The sequence below is a fragment of the Dendrobates tinctorius genome, unplaced genomic scaffold (genome assembly GCF_039654945.1).
Source record: "Dendrobates tinctorius isolate UK_male_01 unplaced genomic scaffold, ASM3965494v1 ptg000073l, whole genome shotgun sequence".
NCBI lineage: Eukaryota > Metazoa > Chordata > Amphibia > Anura > Dendrobatidae > Dendrobates > Dendrobates tinctorius.
The window spans coordinates 33,686,589-33,712,034 of record NW_027361741.1 but is presented as its reverse complement, the minus strand read 5'-3'; the positions used below and the strand labels follow the sequence as shown (position 1 = coordinate 33,712,034).

General features: G+C 47.1%; 1 protein-coding gene across 7 annotated transcripts in view; it reads left to right on the top strand.

The window, feature by feature from the left end:
- CIT (citron rho-interacting serine/threonine kinase) overlaps positions 1-25,446 on the top strand; it is a 277,393-nt gene that overhangs the window by 163,682 nt on the left and 88,265 nt on the right. For all 7 annotated transcript variants that reach the window (XM_073582720.1, XM_073582725.1, XM_073582721.1 and 4 more), the window contains exon 25: positions 18,603-18,800. In XM_073582720.1, coding sequence (XP_073438821.1) covers positions 18,603-18,800 — 198 coding nt within the window. The remainder of the gene's footprint in view (positions 1-18,602; positions 18,801-25,446) is intronic.

The window sequence follows — 25,446 nt, the reverse complement described above, 5'->3', positions numbered from 1 at the left end:
TCCTCCTGGCACGTCTCTGCAGCCACTGCTTCTCCCTCGGTCATCTTCTTCCTGCATTCAGCAGTCGTGGTGCCGCTTATTAACCTCATCAATATGCGTATATTCATGAGTTTAATGAGCAGTACCACATGACCGCAGGAAGCAGACGACCGATGGAGAAGCAGGGGCTGCAGAGAAGACCATGCGCTAAGAGGAGGTGAGTATGATGGGGGCAGAGCAATATTCACCTGTCCCTGCTCCATCACTGTGCACCGCTGTGTCTCCGGTCCTCCTGCTGTGACATTCAGGTCAGAGGGCGCGATGACGTAGTCAGTGCGCTCCCTGTGCTGATCGTCACGAGAGAGACACGGGAGACAGAGCGGTGGACGGCGATGGAACAGGGACTGGTAAATACCGCCGGTGCCGGGTGCTCAGGACACCGGCACCGGGCCCCCAGCGACGGAGAGGTGAGTATGTCATTTTTTATTTATTTATTTCTTTTTTAAGTGCAGCAGCAAATAAGGGGTATTTATGGAGCATCTTATGGGGCAGCATTAACCCTTGTGCAGCAGCATATGGGGGGTATTTATGGAGCAGCATTAACCCTTTTGCAACAGTATATTATTGGGGGAATTTATGGAGCATCTTATGGAGCAGCATTAACCCTTGTGCATTAGCATATGGGGGTATTTATGGAGCATCTTACGGGGCAGCATTAACCCTTGTGCAGCAGCATATTATGGGGGGTATTTATGGAGCATCTCATGAGGCAGCATTAACCCTTGTGTAGCAGCATATGGGGGGTATTTATGGAGCACCTTCTTGGGCCAGCATTAACCCTTGTGCAGCAGCATATCGGGGGGTTATCTATGGAGCATCTTCTTGGACCACCATTAACCCTAGGCTTATACGTGAGTCAATATGTTTTCCCAGCTTTTTAAGGCAAAATTGGGGGGGGGGGGGGGTCGGCTTATACACAAATATATATGGTATATCTGTAATTTTGTTGATCGCCGTAATCCATCTGTGCGACATTTGCTGAAAAGCGGGGGGGATGACTCACTGCAGCGAGAGCGGGCCCGTGAACTGCCATATGCCACTTGTGTGAAACACGCAGACACGGGTATCTCTGGTACAGGTTTTTCCAGTACCAGAAATATCAGAACGTGTGAAGGTGGCCTAAGACATACCTGGATGCAATCCCTTTATTAATGCTTCCTGAAGTAGGGGAACAGGTCACATTTAAAAAATATTTTTTCCATCACCCATGACGGCACCACGTGAGAGAGAAGCCAGCCTTCAAGGACAGGAAACCTTCAAGATAAAAAGGGCGTCTCCTCTCTCCACATCAATTGGTTTCCTGTCCTGAGCAAAGCTTGGCCGTAGCCCGTGTGGCAATGCCCGGGTGAGATAGGATGCTCGGAAGCCACGTTTTGCTGTGCCATCCCTGATGCACATCGGTGCCTGGGTGAAAAATAAGCATCGGAGGCCACGTTTTGCAATCCCCTCCTTGATGCACATGGTGGCCCTGCAGCCCGCGAAGTACATCGGTGGGCGGGTGAAGTTGGGGCTGTGTCCCGCAGTGCCCTCTCTGGGGAGTATCTGAGAAGAGGTCCTACCGCTGCATCCTGCACTGTGTGCTCGGCAAGGATCCCTCGTTCAGTGCTCCATCCGCGGTCCAGGTAGGACGACTGCCGCAGGGTATCATGGCGGCAGCACGTGGAAGCGGCAGGGAGCACGCGCCGGACTTCATCAAGCGCGCATCGGATGTGAAATGCCGGGTGAGCGCGGGGTCTGGAATCGGCTGGGGCGCAGACCGGAAGTAACTCAGCGTGCACTGGAAATAAGATCCCGGGTGCACGCTGAGTTTGAATCAAGGACGTGCACCGCATGTGAACCAGATGGGAAAAAGAAAGGCACCCTTCCTGTATTAAAGAAAGGTATTTAAAGGTGAGGCTGAATTGCTGGCGGTGGCAACCATGGAAGCCTTTTCGCCTGAGCACTTGCAGCCTCACCAGCAGTAGGAGCCAGAAGGGCGGTCACGCTCACAGGAGAAGCAACAGCCACGCTGCAGCAGCAATGGGGGCTGCTCGGGCAGCACATGAGCGAATCTCCGTGATTCCAGAAAGGAGAGGTCCATAGTCTCTGGAGTGTCCCCTATTCAGACGGCGGTTAGGAGCCTACAGGAATAAAAAGCTATGTCAGGCCTGTATTGACAGGACAATTGCAGAAGAGACTCCCACTTTTTCTGAAAGCTTAAAATCCCTGATACAGTCCGAAGTCTGTAAGTCAGATAGGGCATTGCAGGCCACAACGGACACAGACAGTAAGGGGAGAGATAGAGCCAACCCCCCTTTTGTATCACAAGAAGACTCCACAGGTTCAGAACCAGAGGACTCAGATCGATCGCAATACTCTGAGAGTGGTTCAGGAGAAGATGTTACGTTCTCGGTAGAGGCGACTGACAAACTAAAAAAGCGGTTCGGTCTACTATGGGACTGGTAAATGAGAAGGCTAAAAATTCGACCCAAGAACTCATGTTTGGCGGCTTATAAAGGAAGAAACGTAGAGCCTTCCCCATTAATGAGCAGTTGCAGGGTCTCATTAAAAGAGAATGGGAGAAACCGGAAAAACTGCAAACAATTAATTCTTTAAAAAAGATCAGCTGGAACAATGAGTCCCCAGAGAAACCATCTTGGAGGCGATTCCTGCCATCAGAGCATCAGCAGTATTTTTAGCAGCTGCCTCAGCAGACTCTGCAAAGCTGGCGGTCAAATCGGCAGCACTGGCCAATGCGAGACATCGCCCAGTGTGGCTTAAATGCTGGCCGGGGGATACGCAGGCGTAAGTAAAACTCAGCTCTCTGCCTTGTGAAGGTAACTTTTTATTTGGGCCGGCACTGGATGAAGTGCTGGAGATGGCCGGAGATAAGAAGAAAGGTTTTTCAAGACAGCCATTTCCATCCTTTCGATGCTCCTTTCAAAAGGGTCGTAGATCCAGGAGACAGCAATACAGAGACTGAGACAGGACTGACTAGCGATCCAAGGGAGGGAGAGTCGTTTACTTTGGCATGCCCTCCAGAGACACCAAGAAGCCCTCACAGTGACTGCCTCTCTCCCAGGTAGGAGGGAGGCTCTCTCACTTCCTCCTTGCCTGGGAGAGGATTTCATCTAGCACCTGGATTCGGCAGATCGTGGGATCAGGCCTAAACTTGACGTTCCATGAGATCCTGCAACAGAGGTACACGTAGACCCCAGTACAACCCTCCCAAGAAAGACAAAAGGGCCTAGAAGAAGAGGTAGTGTCGCTGTTAGAGAAACATGTGCTGGATGAAGTTCCGATGGAAGAAAGAGGGGATTTTATTCCCCCCCATTTTTCTCAAAAAAACAGACAACCTTTGGAGGACCATTATAAATCTGAAGGGTCTCAACAGCTATTTGATAATTCCTTTATTCAAGTTGGAGACCGTAAGATCGGCGGTAAAACTCCTCTTCCCACAATGTTACATGGACTCATACTACCAAGACCCTATCCCCCAGCAGGATCGCAAGTTCCTCAGGGTAGCAGTGCAGATAAAGTCTCAAATAGGCCATTTTCAATACAGAGCTCTGCCCTTTGGGTTAGCAATAGCTCCTCGGATATTCACAAAGCTGATTTCAGAGGTCATGGCTCATCTTAGAGAGAAGGATGTTCTAATAATACCGTATCTGGACTAATTCTTGATTGTGGGGAAAAGTTTTTCTCACTGTCAGGAACAGGTCAAGATAGTCATTGACACATTACAAACTCTGGGATGGCAGCTAAATCTAAAAAAATCCAGACTAAACCGGCAACGGTACAGGGTTCTTGGGGCTACTAATAAATTCAGTGTCACAGGAGTGTCGCCTCCCAGAGGAAAGAAAGCAGAAGATCAAACAATTACTCTTGGCATCAATAAAGAAGTCGGAAATGACACTCAGGAAAGCGATGTCGTTGTTGGGGTCCCTAACCTCCTGCATACCAGCGGTGAAATGGGCTCAGTTCCATACAAGGGAGCTACAGTGGTGCATAAACAAAACGATCTAGTACTACAGGGTCAAATAGAACAAAAGCTTACCCTCTCAGACTCGGTAGTCTGGTCACTGAGTTGGTGGTTGCAGATCGAATCAGCCCCAAGAGGAGTACCCTGGGTATACAGAGCTTCCAGGGTTGTCACAACGAACGCCAGTCCCTGGGGGTGGGGAGCCCACCTAGACACCCTGTGGCTCCGCAATCCCTGGGCCCAGAAGGAAAGGGGCCTGTCATCAAATGAATGGGAACTGCTGGCAGTTGAAAGGGCTCTAAATGGTTTGTTACCACATCTACGGGGTCAACATGTGAGAGTACGATCAGACAACCAGTCGGCAGTGAACTACATAAATCACCAAGGGGGCACCTGGTCTTGAACGCTGATGTAAATAACAGAAAGGATTCTATGTCTGGCAGAACATCATTTCCTCTCGGCCCTGCATATCTGAGGAGTAGATAACCTGAAGGCAGACTTTCTAAGCCGCAATCAGTTGAGACAAGGAGAATGGTCCCTAAAAAAGTCAATTTTCAATCAGATTGTAGACATGTGGGGTTGGCCCAGGATAGATCTCTTTGCTTCAAGAGTCAATAGGAAGGTTCAGAAATTTTGTTCCCTAAGTCCAGCAGACAGGCCGAAGGCAGTAGACGCCTTCAGAATAGAGTGGACATCAGGACTCCTAATCGCCTCCCCTCCAATATGCCTCATACCGGCAGTCTTAACCCTCCGTCAGGAACAATATTCGCACTAACTCGTAATGGAACAATGTGCCTGTCAAGCGCAGGCTAGAAAAATGCCTAGAATATCTAATTTTCTCAATTTCAGTGATCTAAAAGTGATCAGAGACCTTCATAGGGATGTAATAAAAGAGACTACACATTATCAGGTGCAAAACAAACCCATTTACTCAACATAAAAGTAATAACTTTGATATACACAAATTTCAAAACTCCTGAGAAGTACACTTTCATTTGTAAGAAAATCTGCCTTATTTATATGAAATATCCACAAACCTTTCTCTATCCATTCATAAAACAAGCTAAGTAAACAATAGTAATAACTAAAACCATTACATACCAACCTTATAAAGTGTGATGTGTTCGGGACCAATGAGCCTGAGAAGCCAGCACAGCTATATCTTCCTTCCTGAAGCTCTGCAGACCAACTGTGGTATCAGGTTTCACACAGCAGCTAGAGCCAGGAGACTATCTAGAGGGAGGGGGTTTCCTGAAAATCTGGTGAGAAGGGAGAAATGAAAGTAGAAGAGCTGCGCCTGTCAGATCCATTGTTCCTGACGGAGGGTTAAGAAAGATTAGGGAGGACAAAGCCAGAGTAATTTTGATAGCCCCGTTTTGGCCAAAGAGACCATGGTTCTACTGGCTAAGGACAATGTCTGTGTCAGATCTGTGGGTACTCCCAGAGGACCAGGACCTTCTAACGCAAGGACCCTTCCGTCATCCTCAGAAATCTGGCCTGCATTTAACAGCCTGGAATTTGAGACGTTACTGCTAGAGAGGAAGGGCTTCTCAGCAGAGTTAGTGTCTACACTGCTTAGTAGCAGGAAGCCAATAACCACCAGAATTTATGGGAGGATATGGAATAAATTTCTATCCGTCTCAGGGCCAATACGGGAAGGGGAAGTTCCGATAGTGGCCATATTGGAATTCCTACAGCAGAGATGAGTTTGGATTAGCAGTCAGTACCCTCAAGGTGCAGGTTTCAGCTTTGGCGGCATTATTTAATTGTGACCAGGTGAATGATAGATGGGTGGTAAGGTTTATCAAAGCCTGTAGTAGAGCAAACTCTGTCCCATCTCCTACACCTCCTCCTTGGGATCTAAATCTAGTGTTATCAGCCTTAAAAGAGGGTCCCTTTGAGACATTGAACATGGTATCAGAAAGGATAATTACATTAAAGACAACCTTACTAGTGGCACTCACTTCAGCCCATAGAATAGGTGACTTGCAGGCATTATCAGCAGACCCTCCCTACACTCAGGTAATGGACGATAGAATTGTATTAAGATTAGACCCAGCTTACCTCCCAAAGGTGGTGTCAAGGTTCCATAGAGCTCAGGAAATAATCCTACCATCTTTCTGTCCTAATACTAGTAACCAGAAGGAGGAGAGGCTTCATTGTCTGGATGTTAGGAGATGTCTCCTACGATACTTATAGGTAACGGAACCCTGGTGGAAGCAAAGGGCCTTGTTTGTCTCGTTTCAGGCGTCGAGAAGGAGCCTTAAGGTCTCTAAACAAACTATAGCTAGTGTCAGGATCCTGTCAGCGCCGGTGTGCATCCTCCGCTGAGCAGGGACTCACCCGCACTGTAGGGGTACCGGGGTCAGGTAAAGCCAGAAAGTACCGATACACAGGACCTGTGGACGCTGAAGTTAGCAAGCAGACACAGGACCTACGATCATGTGACTAAGGGGGCGGGGCTTAGCGTCCTGCTTAGTGAGATGGCAAGACACCATACAGGATTACTCAGAGTCAGGCAAAACGGGGTTCATACACAGAGATAGCAGTAGCATACCAGGAATGAGACAGAACGGATAGTCAGGGCCAAGCAGAAGTCAAAACCAAACGGACATAGAAGGTACCAAGCAGAATCCAAAACAATAACCAGAGCACAGGTCGAGTCATACACAGATAATCAAGCAACCAGAACACAGCACAAACACACTCAGGGGTCACCACACAATGCCAAGGGCAAGAGTATAACTGACAGGGATGGGAGCGTCCTGAGGCTATAAGAAGCCTCTCCCAGAACCAGGGAGAGGCCACAATCATAGCCCCAGGTGTGCAGGTAAGCCTGCACCGGGATCACAACCTTTAACCCCAGAAATGCCAGTCATCAGCACTGGTTCCAGACATTAACCCCACGTGTGCGAGTCAAACCCCCACTGAGATCATGACAGCTAGATGGGTGAGAGAGGCCATTAAGCTAGCATATAAGTAGTGCAGGCAGTTCTGTTCCAGAAGGTCTGAAGGCCCATTCCACGAGAGCCATGGCAACATCCTGGGCGGAGAGAGCAGATGCCTCCAACGACCAAATCTGTAAGGCGGCCACTTGGTCCTCTCCATCTACCTTCTTCAGACATTATAGGTTAGATCTGTCTGTTTCCTCTGACCTCACATTCGGGAGAAGGGTGTTACAGGCGGTAATCCCTTCCTAAGAGACTACAAATTTCTGTAATTCTTTCGCCGTCATGGGTGATGGAAAAATACGTGTATTACTTACCTGGTAATGTGTTTTTCATGACCCATGACGGCACCCTTATATTCCCTCTCTATTGATCACGTTTGGATTCGGTGCATCGTTATAGTTAGGCACTCCCTTGGGTGTTGGTAGCTAGAAATATAAAGAATAAATAGATATATTATTTTGAATGTGCACTAATCTGTGAAGTTCCTCTCATGCTCTGTAATACAACTGATGTGGAGAGATGAGCCATCCTTAAATGCCGTAAAGCGGCACGCGTTCGCGATGTGCCGTCATTCAGTGACGGGGCCGCAGACACGGGATGCAGCTTCTGAGGCTCCGTCACCGCTAGCACAGATGGAGCATCTGCGCTAGCGGTATAGCATAACGCATATCGCGTTATGCTATAGCGTTAACGCAGCCCGTCAACGCTATGCGTTGATCGGGCCGTGTTAACGTAATGTGAACCTGGCTGTGACGAGTCAGCTTCAGCTGAGTCGACTTTTTCTTTGAAATGGACCCTCTGGGTCGTGGCACCCACCCACCGAGGGCGAGCTGACCTTGTGAGGAACCACCCCCTATACAGGGAGTGTCAGGGGCAAGACCAAGGGGGTGAGCCACCACGACTGCTGAGACCAGACGGCCGGCTCAAGGAAGACACAATGTGAGTGTCTGAGGACAAGGGACGTGCAGGAAACAAGAAAAGACGTGAGTTCAAGGTATCTTCATTAAGGAAAACTTCAGGGTAACATCAGGTGCAAGACGTGATAACACAGGGAAAACACAGCAAGGTGCGTGCGAGGGCACACCAAGGTCCATGGCATGGTACGTGTTAGATGGCATGCCAGGGTACAGGCAGAGGCATGATGACGTCGGACTCCGGACAGCAGGCAACGATCAACAGGGTCATCAGGTTCCGGAACTCTGATGGCGATCGGCAGGATCCGGGCATCCGGCAAACAAACCAGGGTTCAGGCAAGGAGGCACGACAGTGTTCAAGACATGGTGTGAGTGTTAGGGAACACGCCAGGTTCCAAGGCTAAGTTCAAGGCAGGGTGCGTGCTAGGGGCACACCAGGGTCCAGGGCAAGGTGCAAGGCAGGGTTCAACACACTAGGCATGGTGCGTGTATAGGAGACACGCCAAGGTCCTGGGCGCACTAAAGAAGCCGCCAGGATTCAAGGTCCTGCGCGTGCTAGAGGCACGCCAGGGGCACTAGAGGCACGCCAGGGGCACGGTACAAAGAATGGTCCTGGCCGTGCTAGGAGGCACGCCAGGGTACATGGTGAGCGGCAGATCCCACACGTGCTAGAGAACACGTTGGGCTTTGAAGTTCAGGACAGACGCACGCCAGGGTCAGGGTTCAAGACAAAGAGCAGAGCACAGAGCAAGGTACAAGCAAGACAAAGATTCAAGACAGGTCATGGAACTTATAATCATGTAGATCCAAGCCATAGCATGGTGAAGCTAATGACAGTATTCCCCTTATAAATCTAAAAAAAAAAAATTTAATCTACCGTATTTCTCCTGGAGGATCTCTCCAATATAATTGAAATTCTAAGCCCAGAAAGCAGCGCTCTCAGCAACGATTCTGTTTTCAATGGCATATGCATGCATCATAGATTTACAAATAAACACACCATAAACAATAGCGAATAGATGGTAAAACATGAAAAACACATGGCTCATAACTAGGGCAGCTTATGAAAAATTATTTGTATATACTACCAGCGTTATATAGATACATCTGTACCACAGAAATCTAATATCAATAGTTTATAAATAACATTATCTGGAACTAAGTTCAGCTCAATAATTAAACTATGTCCATAGATGCCCTCAGCAATGGCCCTGTGTTAATTGACAAGCATATGCATTAGCAGTTACAAACTAATGCATACTAATGCAGCAATATAACCCATCACCTCAGTCATACCGTCAGGTTTGTCCGGTCCTACGCGTGTCGCTGTCCCCACGACAGCTTTGTCAGGGAAGTAGTCTCTAAGTGTGCTCAGTCCCTTTTTATATCTTGCAAGTGCACTTGCTAATGCTCGGAGTCACGCCGACACCTGTGTGCGGCGTCTCCCAGGCATTTCTAATCTAAAGGTGTATTGCCAACTGTTTAGCAATAAGGTTCGGATACCGCTTTAAAGAAGGCTACTACTTGCATATACCGTAACACAATTTTATTATACAATGATCAATCCAAGTGGCAAAACACTAAATCAATGGAATGTATGACAATGATATCGAAATAGAAAATAGTATGATATTGCGTATACTTATATATTCAAATTACAAAGGTTTTGGTACATATACTTACATCAGAAAGAAGAGAAAAGAAAAGAATCTTCACTAGGGGCATTTACGTCTGTCCGGAAAATACTTCAACTGGGAGGAGCAGCCAGTGAAGACAGAGAATGCTGTCCTAGGATCTACACTGTGCCTCTCACACAGGTCCACAAGCTCCTGTCTCTTCTGGCTGCCTCCCAGCTTTTATATGCTTTAAACAAAGTCTTACTCAATATAATATTGGGTAAACATGAAAATACACAAGTTAGTTGTTTGATGTTCCAATCACATGACAGTGGCCACCTATCATGAATAAATAACATCAAACAAGACTTGCCTCTTCGGACTATTTACTCTTGCCCTGATATTTACATATGATAACAAAGTTTCCAACAACTTTCTATGACTAGAGCCCTAGCACAAAATATATATATTTCAGACTACAGTTAAAGAGATCTCTAAGATTGAATATACTATAATGGGTTTCAGATCACCAACTATATTCATTAGGCTCCTCCATCCATATTTCTATGACCTTATGTATAATAATGTGCAACTGTCCATATGCCTAGTCCACTTTTTAACACCCATATGACACAAATATCAGATGATGTCTTGTCAATATACTGCACCATTCACTGATCTTAAAATTCAATTAAGTCAACAGCGTACACAAATGTTAATTCTTTCCAGTAATTATACTGTTTCAACAAGCATTGTCTTTCAGTATACTCAACACACAGGCTGCATTTCAATAGCCATTGCAGGTCTGACCTCATGAACTCTGGTACTGGATATGTGGCCTTCTAATGCTGACATTACAGGTTAATTTCAATATGGACTAATCAGTATATTACAATATGTAGGCTATAAGATATCCATATTTTTATTAGCACCACAAAAGGCCCCGTCACACACAGCAATCTCGCTAGCGAGATCGCTGCTGAGTCACAACTTTTGTGACACAACAGCAATCTCACCAGCGAGATCGCTATGTGTGACAGTGATCAGCGACCGGCCCCCCTGCCGATATCGCTGATCGCTGCAAGAAACCTCTGGACATTTTTTTCGTCGCTGATCTCCCGCTGGCCAGCACGCATCGCTGCATGTGACAGGCGGGAGACCAGCGATCCGCTGTAAAATAATTAAAAAATTCAAAAATATTGTTATTCTCACCTTCCGGCGTCCCGTGCAGTCTTCCCGCCTCTCTCCACGCTCCGGTCCCAGTAATCCTTTGCAAGAATGACCGCGAGACTTTGCGATCCTGCGAGAACGGACGACATCGCGGTCATTCTCGCAAAGGATTACTGAGACCGGAGCGTGGAGAGAGGCGGGAATGCTGCGCGGGACGTCGGAAGGTGAGAATAACAATATTTTTTATTTTAATTCTATTTTTTACATGGATCCATGGCATCAGCGCTAACGAACACAGCGATGCCACGCGCGCGGCGTCGCTGTGCTAATCGCTGGTGAAGCTGTCTGTTTGACAGCTCACCAGCGATCACATAGCGACTTACCAGCGATCCTGACACGTTGATATCGTTGTCGGGATCGCTGGTGAGTTGCTATGTGTGACTCCAGCTTAAGTGAAAGCAAAACTGCAGGATCAGACTGGGCATGTGCTGAATGCAGTTCACCCAGTCTAGAGATGGCGCTGATGTGCTCCACTGACAGGAAACATATCAAACTCCTGAGATCAGACTGCGCATATATCAGATACAATTCACTTCATCAAGAAGTAGCGCTGATGCGCCCCACTGGGAGAAAGTAGTGGTTATAAAATGCACTCCACACATAACAGAAAATAGCAGTCTTTCTGTCTGGGATATCAGTCCTACTATATATAAGGAGAATAAGTGCATATGGATCGCCCGCCAGGGCAGTGGGGTACTCGGTACCGGGCCGGTAAGTGTCACAGTAGCAGTGACCCGGTCCGTGGCCCTGCGCGTCCATGTAAAAAGGGTTAAAGCGTGGCTGGTTAAAGTTTGAGTGGATGATACGTGACTCCACCTGTGGTGCTCGGCAATAAAGTGGTTAAGCCGACGCTGCAATCAGATCCTCTGGGACAGATGGTGTGGTGCAGCAATGATGTTGTAGCCCTCCACAGGTTGGGCTGCAGTCCCAGGGCAGAGTAGATGAAGAGGATAGGTGTTGAAGAAGAGGGTGTAGTGTCTGGCACAGAGATGTAGCAGTGCTGGAGAGTTTGCAGGAAGAAGGCAAGGACACAATAGGGTGCAGTTTCTTTTACCTTTACTTTGCTTGGTAAATGCAGTCCAGAATTCCAGATTACAGATGGAACAGAGGCTGGCCTGCCTGGAAGCAACTTAGGAATCTCTCTATCAGATGGGTTGTGTAGTCTCCTTTCTAGCGCTTATCTTAGGTACTTGCAGTACTGTGTTACACTGAAGTTCCACTTGCTTGTTCTCATTTAGAACTCCCTCGTATGGCAGACAGCTGTAGCCTTCTTCTTCTTCTGGCTCACCCGTTGCTGTTGTGCCTCCGAGTCTTATATGGGAACAGAGCATTTACAGCTTCCTATTCCTTGGGTTTCTGCTGCAGGAACTTCAGTATCCATACAACCTTGGAGATCGGACTCCAGATCATGCGCTATAGCTAGAAGTGCGCACTCAACTCTGCTCAATCTTCCAGCTCCTCTCCTCCATGTCCACACACGTTGCCCTCCTCACACGAACTCCTAATTTCCCCTTCCTGTCCCCCAGAGAGTAGCTCTTCCCCCAGTTTTGGTTCAGAGATCCCTCTGCTGGCCTGGAATAAGAACTGTGTTGTGATTAACTGACAGAGAGACCCTTCATTGCTGCCAAGCATGACATCACACTCCCTAGGAGGATGGTAATGCCACTGTGGCGACCATGCTCCTGGGGTCGCCACACATATATGAGGAGGGGGGTAGTAGATGTATAGTACATTTCACACTTATCAAAAATAAACCATTATATGAGTCTAAGATATCAATGCACCAATATACAAATTAGGTTCCACCCCTAGCTCCTCATTTCTCTACAAGTTCTTTTTACAGTTGTTATATCACCAATATGTTGCAACTCAATCACAGACACAGATGAAACTGCAATGGGGAGCAAAAAAAAAAAAATGCTGTTTATTTAGTCTAGAAATAGCACTAATGCACTCCACTACGAGGAGATGATAGTTGTAAAATATATGCTATAATGCACATATATCAAAGAATAAGCTGACATGTTAGCCTAAGGTGTCAATAACCCTTTGCACAAAGATATTAAATAGAGCCTTATTAAGATCCACCCTTTACTGCCCATTTTGTACAAACTTCTTGCGATAATTATAACACCAATATGTTACCGATTGTTCCAAACTAAAGATGAAAAATTGGCATATTCCTACGGACTATGTCTGCAAGGCTATATAATGCCATATATATTTTGTGCAATCTAACTTATTTTTTCACTCCTTTGATGACAAGGCATTATAACACTAGCGGGTAATATACTCACAAATGGTAAGCATTAATTATTGAACAGTGACTAATATTTGCTATCTTTGTTCTCAAATGTGTTATATACAAAATATAGATAAAAATAATAATAAAACCACAAATGCCAATTATTTCATAGAAATGGCGATAACACCAGTCACAAAAGGATATATAGCCGTTTTATATTAATTTATTTTCATTTTTTTCCCTTTGCCCAATATACACTCACTGGCCACTTTATTAGGTACACCATGCTAGTAAGGGGTTGGACCCCCTTTTTCCTTCAGAACTGCCTCAATTCTTCGTGGCAGAGATTCAACAAGGTGCTGGAAGCATTCCTCAGAGATTTTGGACCATATTGACATGATGGCATCACACAGTTGGCGCAGATTTGTCGGCTGCACATCCCTGATGCGAATCTCCCGTTCCACCACATCCCAAAGATGCTCTATTGGATTGAGATCTGGTGACTGAGGAGGCCATTTGAGTACAGTAAACTCATTGTCATGTTCAAGAAACCAATCTGAGATGATTCGAGCTTGATGACATGGCGCATTATCCTGCTGAAAGTAGCCATCAGATGTTGGGTACATTGTGGTCATAAAGGGATGGACATGGTCAGCAACAATACTCAGGTAGGCTGTGGCGTTGCAACGATGCTCAATTGGTACCAAGGGGCCCAAAGAGTGCCCAGAAAAAATTCCCCACACCATGACACCACCACCACCAGCCTGAACCGTTGATACAAGGCAGGATGGATCCATGCTTTCATGTTGTTTACGCCAAATTCTGACCCTACCATCCGAATGTCGCAGCAGAAATCGAGACTCATCAGACCAGGCAACGTTTTTCCAATCTTCTACTGTCCAATTTCGATGAGCTTGTGCAAATTGTAGCCTCAGTTTCCTGTTCTTAGCTGAGAGGAGTGGTACCCAGTGTGGTCTTCTGCTGCTGTAGCCCATCTGCCTCAAAGTTCGACGCACTGTGAGTTCAGAGATGCTCTTCTGCCTACCTTGGTTGTAACGGGTGGCAATTTGAGTCACTGTTGCCTTTCTATCAGCTCGAACCAGTCTGCCCATTCTCCTCTGACCTCTGGCATCAACATGGCATTTCCGGCCACAGAACTGCCGCTCACTGGATTTTTTTTCTTTTTCGGACCATTCTCTGTAAACCCTAGAGATGGTTGTGCGTGAAAATCCCAGTAGACCAGCAGTTTCTGAAATTCTCAGACCAGCCCTTCTGGCACCAACAATCATGCCACGTTCAAAGGCACTCAAATCACCTTTCTTCCCCATACTGATGCTCGGTTTGAACTGCAGGAGATTGTCTTGACCATGTCTACATGCCTAAATGCACTGAGTTGCCGCCATGTGATTGGCTGATTAGAAATTAAGTCTTAACACACAGTTGGACAGGTGTACCTAATAAAGTGGCCAGTGAGTGTATATGCACACCATGGATGAATTAGTTAATTAATATTTGCCCGCCATAATAGTGCATACACATCATACTTCCATTTCTATAGACCATAAGGAGATCTCCCTTTCCCCTACACTTATATACTCCTGAACCAAAGAGACCCTTGGACTTCCCACCTTATCTCATTAGGAACCCCGTGAAGCAAAGCTCTTCATTCATGCCATTGGGTCTGACTGAATTAAGCTTATAAATCCATCTCGATTCTAGCCTTAGCAATTCGCCTAGCTAATCTGTTTTCCTGATATTTGTCTTTACTTTTTGTAGGCCCACTACATGTAGCCCATGGATCTTGCCGTTGTGGCAGTCCAAGAAGTGCTGTGTCACAGAAGACAAAGTCTTCCCCTTTGCCAAATCCGTCTTAGCCAGATTTATATTAGACGTATGTTTTTGTATACGCTTCCGTAACTCTTGTGAGGTCTGTCCTGGAGCATACACCACATTTTGCGATTTACAATTGATATAATCTCTCAGCTTATAAAGCTGGCGATCTTGCGGATTGGTGAATGAATCTGTCCGATTCATTAACGCACTGATATTACATTCCCCACAGGGATAAGAACCCCGTAGCCGGATTCCCCCCGAGTCCTCACTGTCGGTCGAACAAAATGGCTATTCATCAAAAAGTCACCCAGATTAGGTGCTCTACCTGCCGTAAGCATTGGCCTTTCTGATAAAAACTCTGTAATCCTCACATCTGTTTTCAAGATTTGCCAATGTTTTAGGAACAGACCCCCTACTCTCTCCCACTGATTGTGGTACGTGGTAATGAATCTAATCCCCATATCTGTAATACGCGGGCTAGGTTTAAGAAGCTCTTTACGTGTTGTTGACATTGTCTTCAAAAATGCCTTAGAAATGACTGATTTAGGATACCCTCTGTTTCTCAATCGTTTTGTTAGTTCTCTGCTTTGGTTCTGAAAGTCTTGTACTTTAGCACAGTTCCGACACGGTCTGGCAAACTGTCCATATGGCAACCCCCGTTTTAAATGATCTGGGTGAAAACTCCGGTAATCCAATAATCCATTGGTGGCTGTCTTCTTTCGAAACAATTCTGTACATAACTGGACACTTTCAAGACAGAGCCTCAAATCCAAAAATTCTGCGACAGAGGAGGAAATAGAATGAGTCAAATGAATATTGAAAACATTCTTATTTAACCCTAAAATGAATTCCTTACATCTCTCCTCTGTCCCCGTCCAAATAAAAAGGACGTCATCTATGAAACGAAACCATGCAAAAACAAAATCCTGAAATTCCTGAGATGGGTACATGTGCTCTGCCTCCCACCAACCCAAAAACAGATTGGCAAAAGACTGCGCACACCGTGCACCCATAGCTGTGCCTGATGTTTGGCGAAAAAACGTTAAAAAAAAAAAATAATTGTGTCAACACAAAATTAAGTAAACCAAGAAGAAACTGATTATGTCGTTGATCACAATTTGGATGACGGTCCAAAAAATATTGTACCGCCGCCAGACCATGTTGGTGTGCTATACTTGTATACTGTGACTCAGCATCGATTACAACCAGCAGAGCCTTCTCAGGTATCTGCATGGTTTCCAATTTGTGAATGAGATCTAAAGAGTCTCTCAAAAAAGATGGTAGTGTAAGCACCAACGGCTGTAAAAAAAAAAAAAAAAAAAATCCAAATACATGCAGGCTCTCTCTCCAAGGCCACCAATACCCGCCACAATCGGTCTCCCAGGCGGACATGTCATATCTTTGTGGACTTTTGGTGTCAAATAAAAAGCAGGGATTACTGTTTTTTTCACGAAGATGTACTCTTTTTCTTGTTTACTAATGATGCCCTCATCAAGGGCATATGGAACTCCGAACACGACAGAGAGACAAGGTTCAGGACAGAGCAAGGAAAGCAAAAGACTTGTGCAAGAGTAGCACGAAAATGTACAGTGTGAGAAACAGCGTGGGTGCAAGGAAAACACGACTGGGGCATCGGCAGGCGGTACCGGCTGGAGGCACAGGCAGGTGGGCATGACTAGAGGTGGCACGGCTGAGGCACAGACAGGGGGAAACCACAATAGCACTGGACGGCGAGCACGGCTGAGGCACAAACAGGCGGGCACGACTAGAGCGGCACGGCTGAGGCACAAACAGACGGGCCCGGGGCGACCAGGCGCGTGCAAGAGGGCACGCGGCCACAAGGCAGGGCTAGGCAAAGGTACAGGACAGAGACCCGTGCGAGACGGCATGGCAAAGCCTAGTACGAGAGGTGCAAGATCGCATGAAAAACGGAGACTAGACACAGTTCAAGGCAAGGTCCTGCGCGTGCAGAGGGCACGCCAGGGGCAGAGTTCAAGGCAAGGTCCTGCGCGTGCAGAGGGCACGCCAGGGGCAGAGTTCAAGGCAAGGTCCTGCACGTGCAGAGGGCACGCCAGGGACAGAGTTCAGGACAGAGCGGAACGTAGGCAGTAGCACAGAGCCGGGTACAAGAGAAGAGAAACGGAGCGTATGCTAGAGCCCAGAGGCGGGTACAGAGACACAGAACGAACAACAAGGCAAGGAAGAACTTAGGCAAGACATAGCGAAACAGGCTAAGGTAGAGAACAGAGGAAGTACTACAAGGCAAAGCATAGGAAGGACAAACATGGCACGAAAGACAACACAAGACATGGCAGGAGACAAGAGACAGAGTACAAGCATAGAGCCTGTGCAGAGACGCACGACAGGGCAGAGTGCAGGGGCACAGAATACAGGGAGCGACCAAGCAGCTATGCAGGGAAGCAACACAATACTCAGGCCCCGACCATAGGAAGGGGCGGTCTGATATAGGGCATTAGCACCTGCACTTCCGGGTCAGGACCAGGGGAGAACTTCCGGTTCAGATCCTCCAGGATCAAGAGAGTGTTGCTAGATCAGACTGGGCTGGACCATAGAGAAGGTCACATGATCAGGGGCTCCACAAACACTGAGAGGTTAGCTGGATCAGGCAGTGCTGGAACATACGAAAGGTCACATGATCAGGGGCTCCAGGAATACAGAGAGGATTGCAGAATCAGAGCAGAGACGGATGGTTACCTAGCAACGGCGTGCAGCCATGAGGTAAGGCGCGCGTGCACACTGCTCCAGGCATCTTGCAGCACAACAGTCACAAGGTGCATGTGCACACTGCTTCCAGGGATCTTGCAGCATGAGACATAACGGGCATGATAGTTCAGTGCACGTGCACACTGCTCCAGGAGTCATGCGACACAACGGACATGGCGGGCATGACACTGGCCTTAGTAATACCCGTGTTTTCACTCTGAAGTTTTATTAGCTATTCACAGCTGATATCCCCATGAATCACGAAAATAAAAGTCCCTATTCCACAATTCCTCCTGATGTTTGCTATATTCATTTGGTACCCCTGTTTTAGTGATTGGGAACCCCAGTAAACATACGTTTTCAGGTATCCTGTGAAAAATGGTTACAAACCTGAGAGCGATGCCTATAAAGAGCCTATTCTTACTTGCTTATTCACTGATTGCCAGCCCATGCTGTATTACAGCATGCAGGTATGGACTGTAGATGAACATTTACAAATTAACATAATCCCTTTTTCACAGTGGTTTCTTATATTTTCCCCAGAACGCTCCTTCTTTTTGCTGTTCTGTTATTACAATTAGATTCCATGGAGGAGTTTGAAGAAGTTGCATAAAGTTTAATAAAATTATTAGCAAACCTTTTATGTATCGGCATTGCTAGAAATACATAAGGAGGGCAGTTTATTACGATCAAAGAAGCACAGTGTGAATGAAGCTGGAAGCATCTTTGCTGGTCTGTAGTTTTCTGCTTTGGGACATGATGGTTTGTTATTTTTTTTTAAACGTTTTAGGAACCGTACTGAAAATATATACCAAAGCACATGTGAAATTACTTCTGTCGTTCTGGCTTTCTATTATGTGGTGCTTTTCAATAGTTCTGCATCTGATACAAATATATCAAAATGATGCTGCTTTTCAGATATGCACTAAAAAAGTTATCTGTGAAGAAGAGGGCATTTCAGTTGCATTTTTTGCGAAGTTATAAAATTTGCTGCAAAACTTTTAACAGTTCCTATAAAAATGTTCTGCTGTCAAAGATGTGACAAATGGAAATGCACAATAAGATACAGCTTGAATACTCTGTCTGCAGGTTCTTACAGACCTAGAAGATCAGCTGAACCGTATGAGTGAAGAAAATGCAGAGCTGAACAATCAAAACTTCTACTTAACCAAACAGCTGAATGAGGTCTCAGGGGCTGCAGAAGAAATAGTACAACTGCGAAGCGAAGTGGACCACCTACGGAGAGAAATTACTGAGCGGGAGATGCAGCTTACTAGTCAGAAACAGGTAGTGTTTTGTCACTTCTTCAGTACATATACAGTGTAGTAACACATTAACTGTACATGCTTTGCCGTATATTAATTTTTTACCGTAGAAAAGTGGCTACGTTATTACTTAAATAGCGGGGTGGTATGCCACAAAAATGTAAATTCTGTATCAGTTTTGCATTAGACTACATTTCTAGCACTTGTCCTCATACACTTATTCGGTCTGCACAAACTGGGAGAGTACTAGAGAAGAAACTGCTTAGGACAACTGCTTCTGCCTAATATTCCTGCTTTTGAATGGAGTGATGGCAGCAAAAAATTGTGGATATTATTTGAAGAAAAATGTCTGCTTCTTTTTTGAAAGGGGTTCTCCACCTTGCACAATCTCTACTTGCTAGTAATGTTTCTTGATGGTAATCGCAAAGTGTTTTCTTGACTAAGACCCAATGGTCATCTGTAGTCCATGGGGAATCCTAGCAATTTCTACCACTGGGCAAGCTAAATATTACAATGTTGGGGTTCATTTAGATGTCTTTTGTTCGCGTAAGAGTTCTATACGTGTTTTTTACTGAAAGCACTTGTACCTAGTGTAGTATATGACGCTGTTTGCGTGTCCAATTTTTTTCACGGTGTGACGGATCGCACAGGGAAAGAGGGTGTCGACTTCGCTCACCTCGGGGGAGGGGAGAGAAGGATCCAGTAGGGATCAGATCTCTGGCGTTACCACTTGCCCCAGGTCAGTCAGGGAACTGCTCCGAGGGCAAATAGTCGCTGGAAAGGCTTCCCTTATAGGTACGAGTTATTGAGGCGCTCCCAGTGAGGGGGAATATATTTCACCAGTCCAGGCTGGGGATATATATATAAACCTCCCGGCCATCACTTCCAGAGTTCCTCACTAAAACAGTATGGTCTGCTTTCACCAGTTCCTCGTTCGAAACAAGCCCTAACCGTCAGCAAGCTTATATAAGGTCAGAACCAAAACCGGGTAGAGAATAATAACCAGTGGACTGTGCGGATGTGGGGATTCGTGTATCAAGATAATAGAGCAGCCCAAGATTAATTTTATATTTAATCGCCGAAAGGCGCACTAGAAATAAACAGGCATATATTTACAGAACAACATACAGTTTATACACAAATCTCCAAACTCTAGTATTGGAAAAAATATGGAGGCGTAAACAAGATTTAAAATTCAAACATTTTATTTGATATAAATTATAATAGAGCTACATATAAAATTCAAACATAAGGATTGAAATAAGGTAGAAAGTAAGAATGTAACCAAACCAGGGACTTAGCAGCATAAATTTTTTTTTTTTTTTTTTTTTTTTAAAGATTTCAACTAACAAATCTGAGCATAGGTCATGTAGGCTGAATCCAGTCTGAAAGTAAAGTGCAATGTGCTGTGCTTAGCAGAGGTTTACTAGGCAAGTGCCTGCATCTGAACAAAGTGCTGCAAAGTAATCACAAAAGTGTGTGCCCAGTTTGTAGTGCTCCAACTACCACCCCGACAGCGCCATTTCGCCCGAAGCTCTGATTGGAACGGCAGCAGTGCCACTGGATTCTGCTGGATTTTATCTGCACAGAGAGACCAAATATGCCTACTGTATGTAATCCCTTGTAGCTATGCTTCATAGTTCTGTAACACAGGGGTCTACAAGTGGCTGCCGGGCACAAGCGTGTGGGGGGAAGGAATGCCGGTTCCGACAATGTGCTCGGCTATCCTCAGAGATATTGCATTCTGTTATTATAGGTCATTTTCCAGATTCAATATCTCAGAGCTTTGCTGTGACCTGTGTTGCTTGAGTTAGACAAAGGAATCCAGTTTGGCTGTGCCTGCAGGAGAGTTCACACCCCTGTGCTAATTGCTAGTCACAGAGCTTCAAGGGGCTTGTTCCTAGAGTTTAATTAAAGAAAAACAATGATCCTGTGGAATCCCAAGGGTGGGGGCACATTTCAGGAGTGGAGAGACATCTCCGTCTTCCCTCTCACCCGGACTGAGCTCTCCTCGCAAAATCGCAGATACGTGTTCGAATTTGATCTGTGCGTCATATCAAAATCGGCAATACAAGTCTGTGTCTGTGAAAAAATCATACAGATGGCATCCGTGTTCTGCCTGTTTTTCAGAGCGTTAGATAGGAGAAGGTAGAGACATTATTATTTTTTTTGTTTCTCATCCAAGAAAAACTGAGGAAACTCTGAACTTATTCACAGTTGAAACTGGTAACATTTTTTTGGACGTGAAAAAAACGTGTTTGAATGAACCCTTAGACAAAGGATATCTGTGTAATACAGGATAGATTCAGCAAAAAAAAAAAAAAAGAAAAATGCTCTGTTAGGCTATGTGCACACGATGCGTTTTCTCCTCGTGAATGCTCCAAAAACGCAATGGAATCCTAAAGCAAGGTAATTCAATGACAATCCTGAAGTGTTGTGCACATGATCAGTAAATTTCCGTCCGTATTTGCAGCGTTATATTTTCTGTAGCGTTATATTTTCTGCAGCATGTCAATTTTTTGTATTTCTGCAGCGTTTTTTGACTCATTGACTTCAGTCAAATTTGCAGCAAAAATGCAGGTGTAAAAAGGTTTGCTTATTTGATGTGAATTGTCAAAGGAAATGATGTCAGAAGGAGGTAGTGTGTGTGGGCGGAGAATATGTGTGAGCAGGGAATATTTGTGTGAGCGGAGAATGTGTGTGTCTGTCTGCGGGTGTCTGTGTGTACCCATGTGACGAACAGCCCATAGTGATTGTAGTTAGGTGTCATCTGATGGGACTACTACTTCCATCCAGCTATGTCTGCTGTCACATATAAAAGAGACAACATGAGCCGATGATGGGACAACAGTCTCATCGTTCAATTGTAAAAAAACCCCCCATTTACATACCGTATCTTGCGGATTATAAGACGCTCCGGAAACCATGGAACTGTGGGGGCTTTGGTCTTTCACAAAATGTCGGCAAAGCCCCCGCAGCAGCACCGGAGACACCCGCGGCGGCTCACCACACATAGGAACATCACCTCATCCTGGCCTGCAGCAACGCTCCACATTTTCCTCCTCCAGCTGCGACCCTGGGACCCCTGCTCCACTGCGGCCGGTAAGGTATAGCAGCACTATAAGACACACCCCCATTTTCCCCCCAAATTTGGGGAGGAAAAAGTGTGTCCTATAATCCGAAAAATACGGTAATTACATACATATTCACATACAAAATACATACTCACCAAACACCTAATCCCCGACACCCGTGTCTCCTGTAAACATGCAAAAATTATAAACCAACATATACTTCCTGTCCGCCGTAATCCATTTAATACCGAGTGTCCCTCGGCGATCCCACGTGTAGAACAGTCACATCTGGAGATGTAACTGCTGTACCCAGCCTCCGGCAATACACTGACATGAGGTAGTCGCTCCCGCAGTGTATTATTGCGCTGCTGTGAGAGTTCACTGAAGTTCATCAGCTCCGGTTCTCATGCAGCGGTGCCGTGAGAGCACGGGTGCTGATGAACTCGGTGAACTCACCTGGCAGAGCAGTGATACACAGTGGAAGCGATTGCCTCCTGTCAGTGTATCGCTGGAGGCCAGGTAGAGCAGTCTACACGACTGACTGTTCTACACGTGAGATCGCTGTGGGACACTCAGTATTAAATGGACTACGTCAGACAGGATAGTATTATTTGTTGGTTTATTATTTTTTGGTTGTTTGCAGGAGATGAGGGCGTCGGGGATTAGGCGTTCAGTAAGTAAATTTAGATTCAATAAAGGAGTCTGTGATTATTTAAAACAAAAAAAAGGACTTACTCTGTCGCCTAATTGGGGGACACAGAACCTTGGGTGTTATGCTGCTGTCCACTAGGAGGCGACACTATGCATAATCTGAAAAAGATTAACTTTGGCTCCTCCTCTGCAGTATACACCCCTGGACGGCGTCAGCCTTCTCCAGTTTTTGCTTAGTGTCGCAAGGAGGCACACCTTTTTTCTTCCGTTTTTTTTTTTCCTTTTTTCACGGAAATACAGATGAAGAAAAGTGGGTCTCCAGCGAGACTCCCGGCATGGCTCCCTCCTCGGTCCCCTATTAGGGGTACCCGGTTGAGGTGGTTTTTTTCCCCATGTCGCTCCCTCCCCAGTCCCTCGGGTCCTGGTTCGAGGTCGAGACCCCCCTCCTTCCCCAACACCTTTAAGGGGTCTGGGTTGAGGTCGAGGCGAGGATGAAGACCCCCTGACGGTGACAGACGCACCCTCCCTAATCCCCCGCAGGGGGTATTAGGTTGAGACGCCTCAGGTAGGGTCGGAGATCAGGCAGCATTCCGCAGCTTCCAGGGACCCCAGGCCGGCTGAGGGATCCTGTGGGGGCCGGGGGAGGGTGCGGACTGGATGGCACAGCAGAAACAGGGCTTTTGCTGCGTCCCTGTCTCTGCAGCAGCAGCGGCTCCATAGCCCTTCAGGGGCCCCCCATACAAAAACCGCTACCCCTGCTACCCCCACCGCTATCCAGTCGACCGTTCTGGGGGGGTCTGGTACAAATCCGCCCCCCCCCGGACTACCGCGCCGCTCTGGAGCCCTCCTGGGCATCAGGCTTCAAATTTAGACCGCGGCTTCGGCCTAGCTGAAGCCGCCGCCTTTTCCCCGCCCCCCGGCCCGCCCCCCGGATGACCAAAATGACACACTGGAGTGTCATAGAAGGGGCGGATTGAGGCAGAAAGGGCGCGTTTTTACACAGCCCAGCGCGCCCTTTTCAGCTCTCCGCCCCCTCCTCCCTCTCCTCAGAGCCCCGGTGGCCATTTTTTCTGGATGAGATCCAGGAGAGAAGCATCACAGCGGTCTCCGGGGGGCACAGAACTTGGATCTGTCGGCGCTGGACCTAGGGGCACACCGGTGGGGTAAGCTCACAGCTGGGTTCTCATTACTCAGCTGTGAATCTATACTTCCTATAAGGCTTTCTGTGGGTTCCCTCTACGTAGCCACCCCTGTACGATCCCTTATAGCCAGCCTCTGTGCACTATGCCGGGCTCAAGGAAGAGAACCAGGCAGGAATGTTTCTATGCATTCTGCACAGCCTGCAAAGCCACGCTCCCTAGTGGCAGCACGTATCCGCACTGCCGGGTCTGCATCCAGAACTCTAGGTCAGAACCCCAGGGAGTCCCTACTGACGCTTCAGTGTCACAGGCCACGCCGGAATGGGCAACTCAGATGTCTCAGTCTATGTCACAGTCCATAGACAACCTAACTGCTACATTGCTGCAAGCTCTGCAGAGTCGGACCCCGGCTATGGACGGTACACAGCAAAAGGACAGCTTGTCTCAGGAACATGCTGCTTCCGACTCTCACAGACGTAAGCGGACTCACAGGTCTCGATCACCTGAGTCGCACTATAGCACAAGGTCGTCCCCCTCTAGGGAGAGACAGCGTCATTCCAGGTCTCCTGGGCAGTCCCCTGCCACAGACAGACAGTGCAATTTACCACAGGGATCCCCCACCACAGAAGACCCCCGCCCCAGGTCGCCCTCCAGGGATCACCTTAGTGAGGCACAGGATTCGGAGGGCATCTGTGACTCCAACTCAGATAATGAAACGGACAGGTCCGTGGTACCTTCTCCCCCTAGCAATACAGCGCTAGTTGAGGACATAATTTCTTCTATTCATCGGGTGCTAAAAATTCCAGAGTCGCCCCCGGAAGTCCCAAAACATAGGATTTGCTTCGAAAGTGTTCAAAAACCACCTAAGGTCTTCCCTAATCACGATGAGTTTGAGAAAATACTTACCAAACAGTTTGCGCAGCCTGACAAAAAATTCGCTAATCGCAAATATCTGGAAGCGAAGTACCCCTTCCCACAGGAAGACACCAAACAATGGGCAGATCCACCTGAAGTGGACCCTCCGGTTTCTAGGCTAGCAGAGCAGACTTTACTCTCTCTGCCGGATAGCTCAACCCTCAGGGACGCAGCAGACCGGCAAGTAGAACGCATGGCTCGTTCTATTTTCGAAGCGGCAGGCGCCTCTCTGGGCCCTGCGTTTGCTTCAGTTTGGGCAGCCAAGGCCATCCTAGCTTGGGCCAAAAGACTACAGGAGGGTCTTCAGGCTTCAAATCCTGAACTCTCGGACCAAGCGGTCCAGATGGCAGTGGTAGCAGACTACATGATTCATGCAGCCCTGGATTCCGCCAGAGGTGTAGCGGGAATAGCATCAAACGCCATCACGATCCGACGCATCCTCTGGCTGCGAGAATGGAAAGCGGATGCGGCCTCAAAGAAGTCCCTCACGCGACTTCCGTATTCTACTGGTAGACTTTTCGGCGAAAAGTTGGGACACCATGATAGCCAATGCCACCGGGGGTAAGAGTACCTCTCTCCCTCAACTAAAACCGAAACGCACGTTTAAACGAAGAAACCAGACGCGATTCCGATCCTTTCGGAATTCCTCGGGCTCTTCCGTTTCGCGCCCAGTGCAAAACCGCAACCGTTCTCCACGCAGAGACAACCCACGGACGCAGCAGCGACCGGACAGGGCTTGGCAGTCGAAAGCAGGCCAAGCGAAACCCAAGGGAGGAAAACCTCAGAACTTCGCTTCATCATGACTCACAAACTCCGGAAGACACCCCACCAGTAGGCGGCCGACTTTTACTCTTTCAGCAAGTCTGGCTGCCTATTACAGAAGACAGGT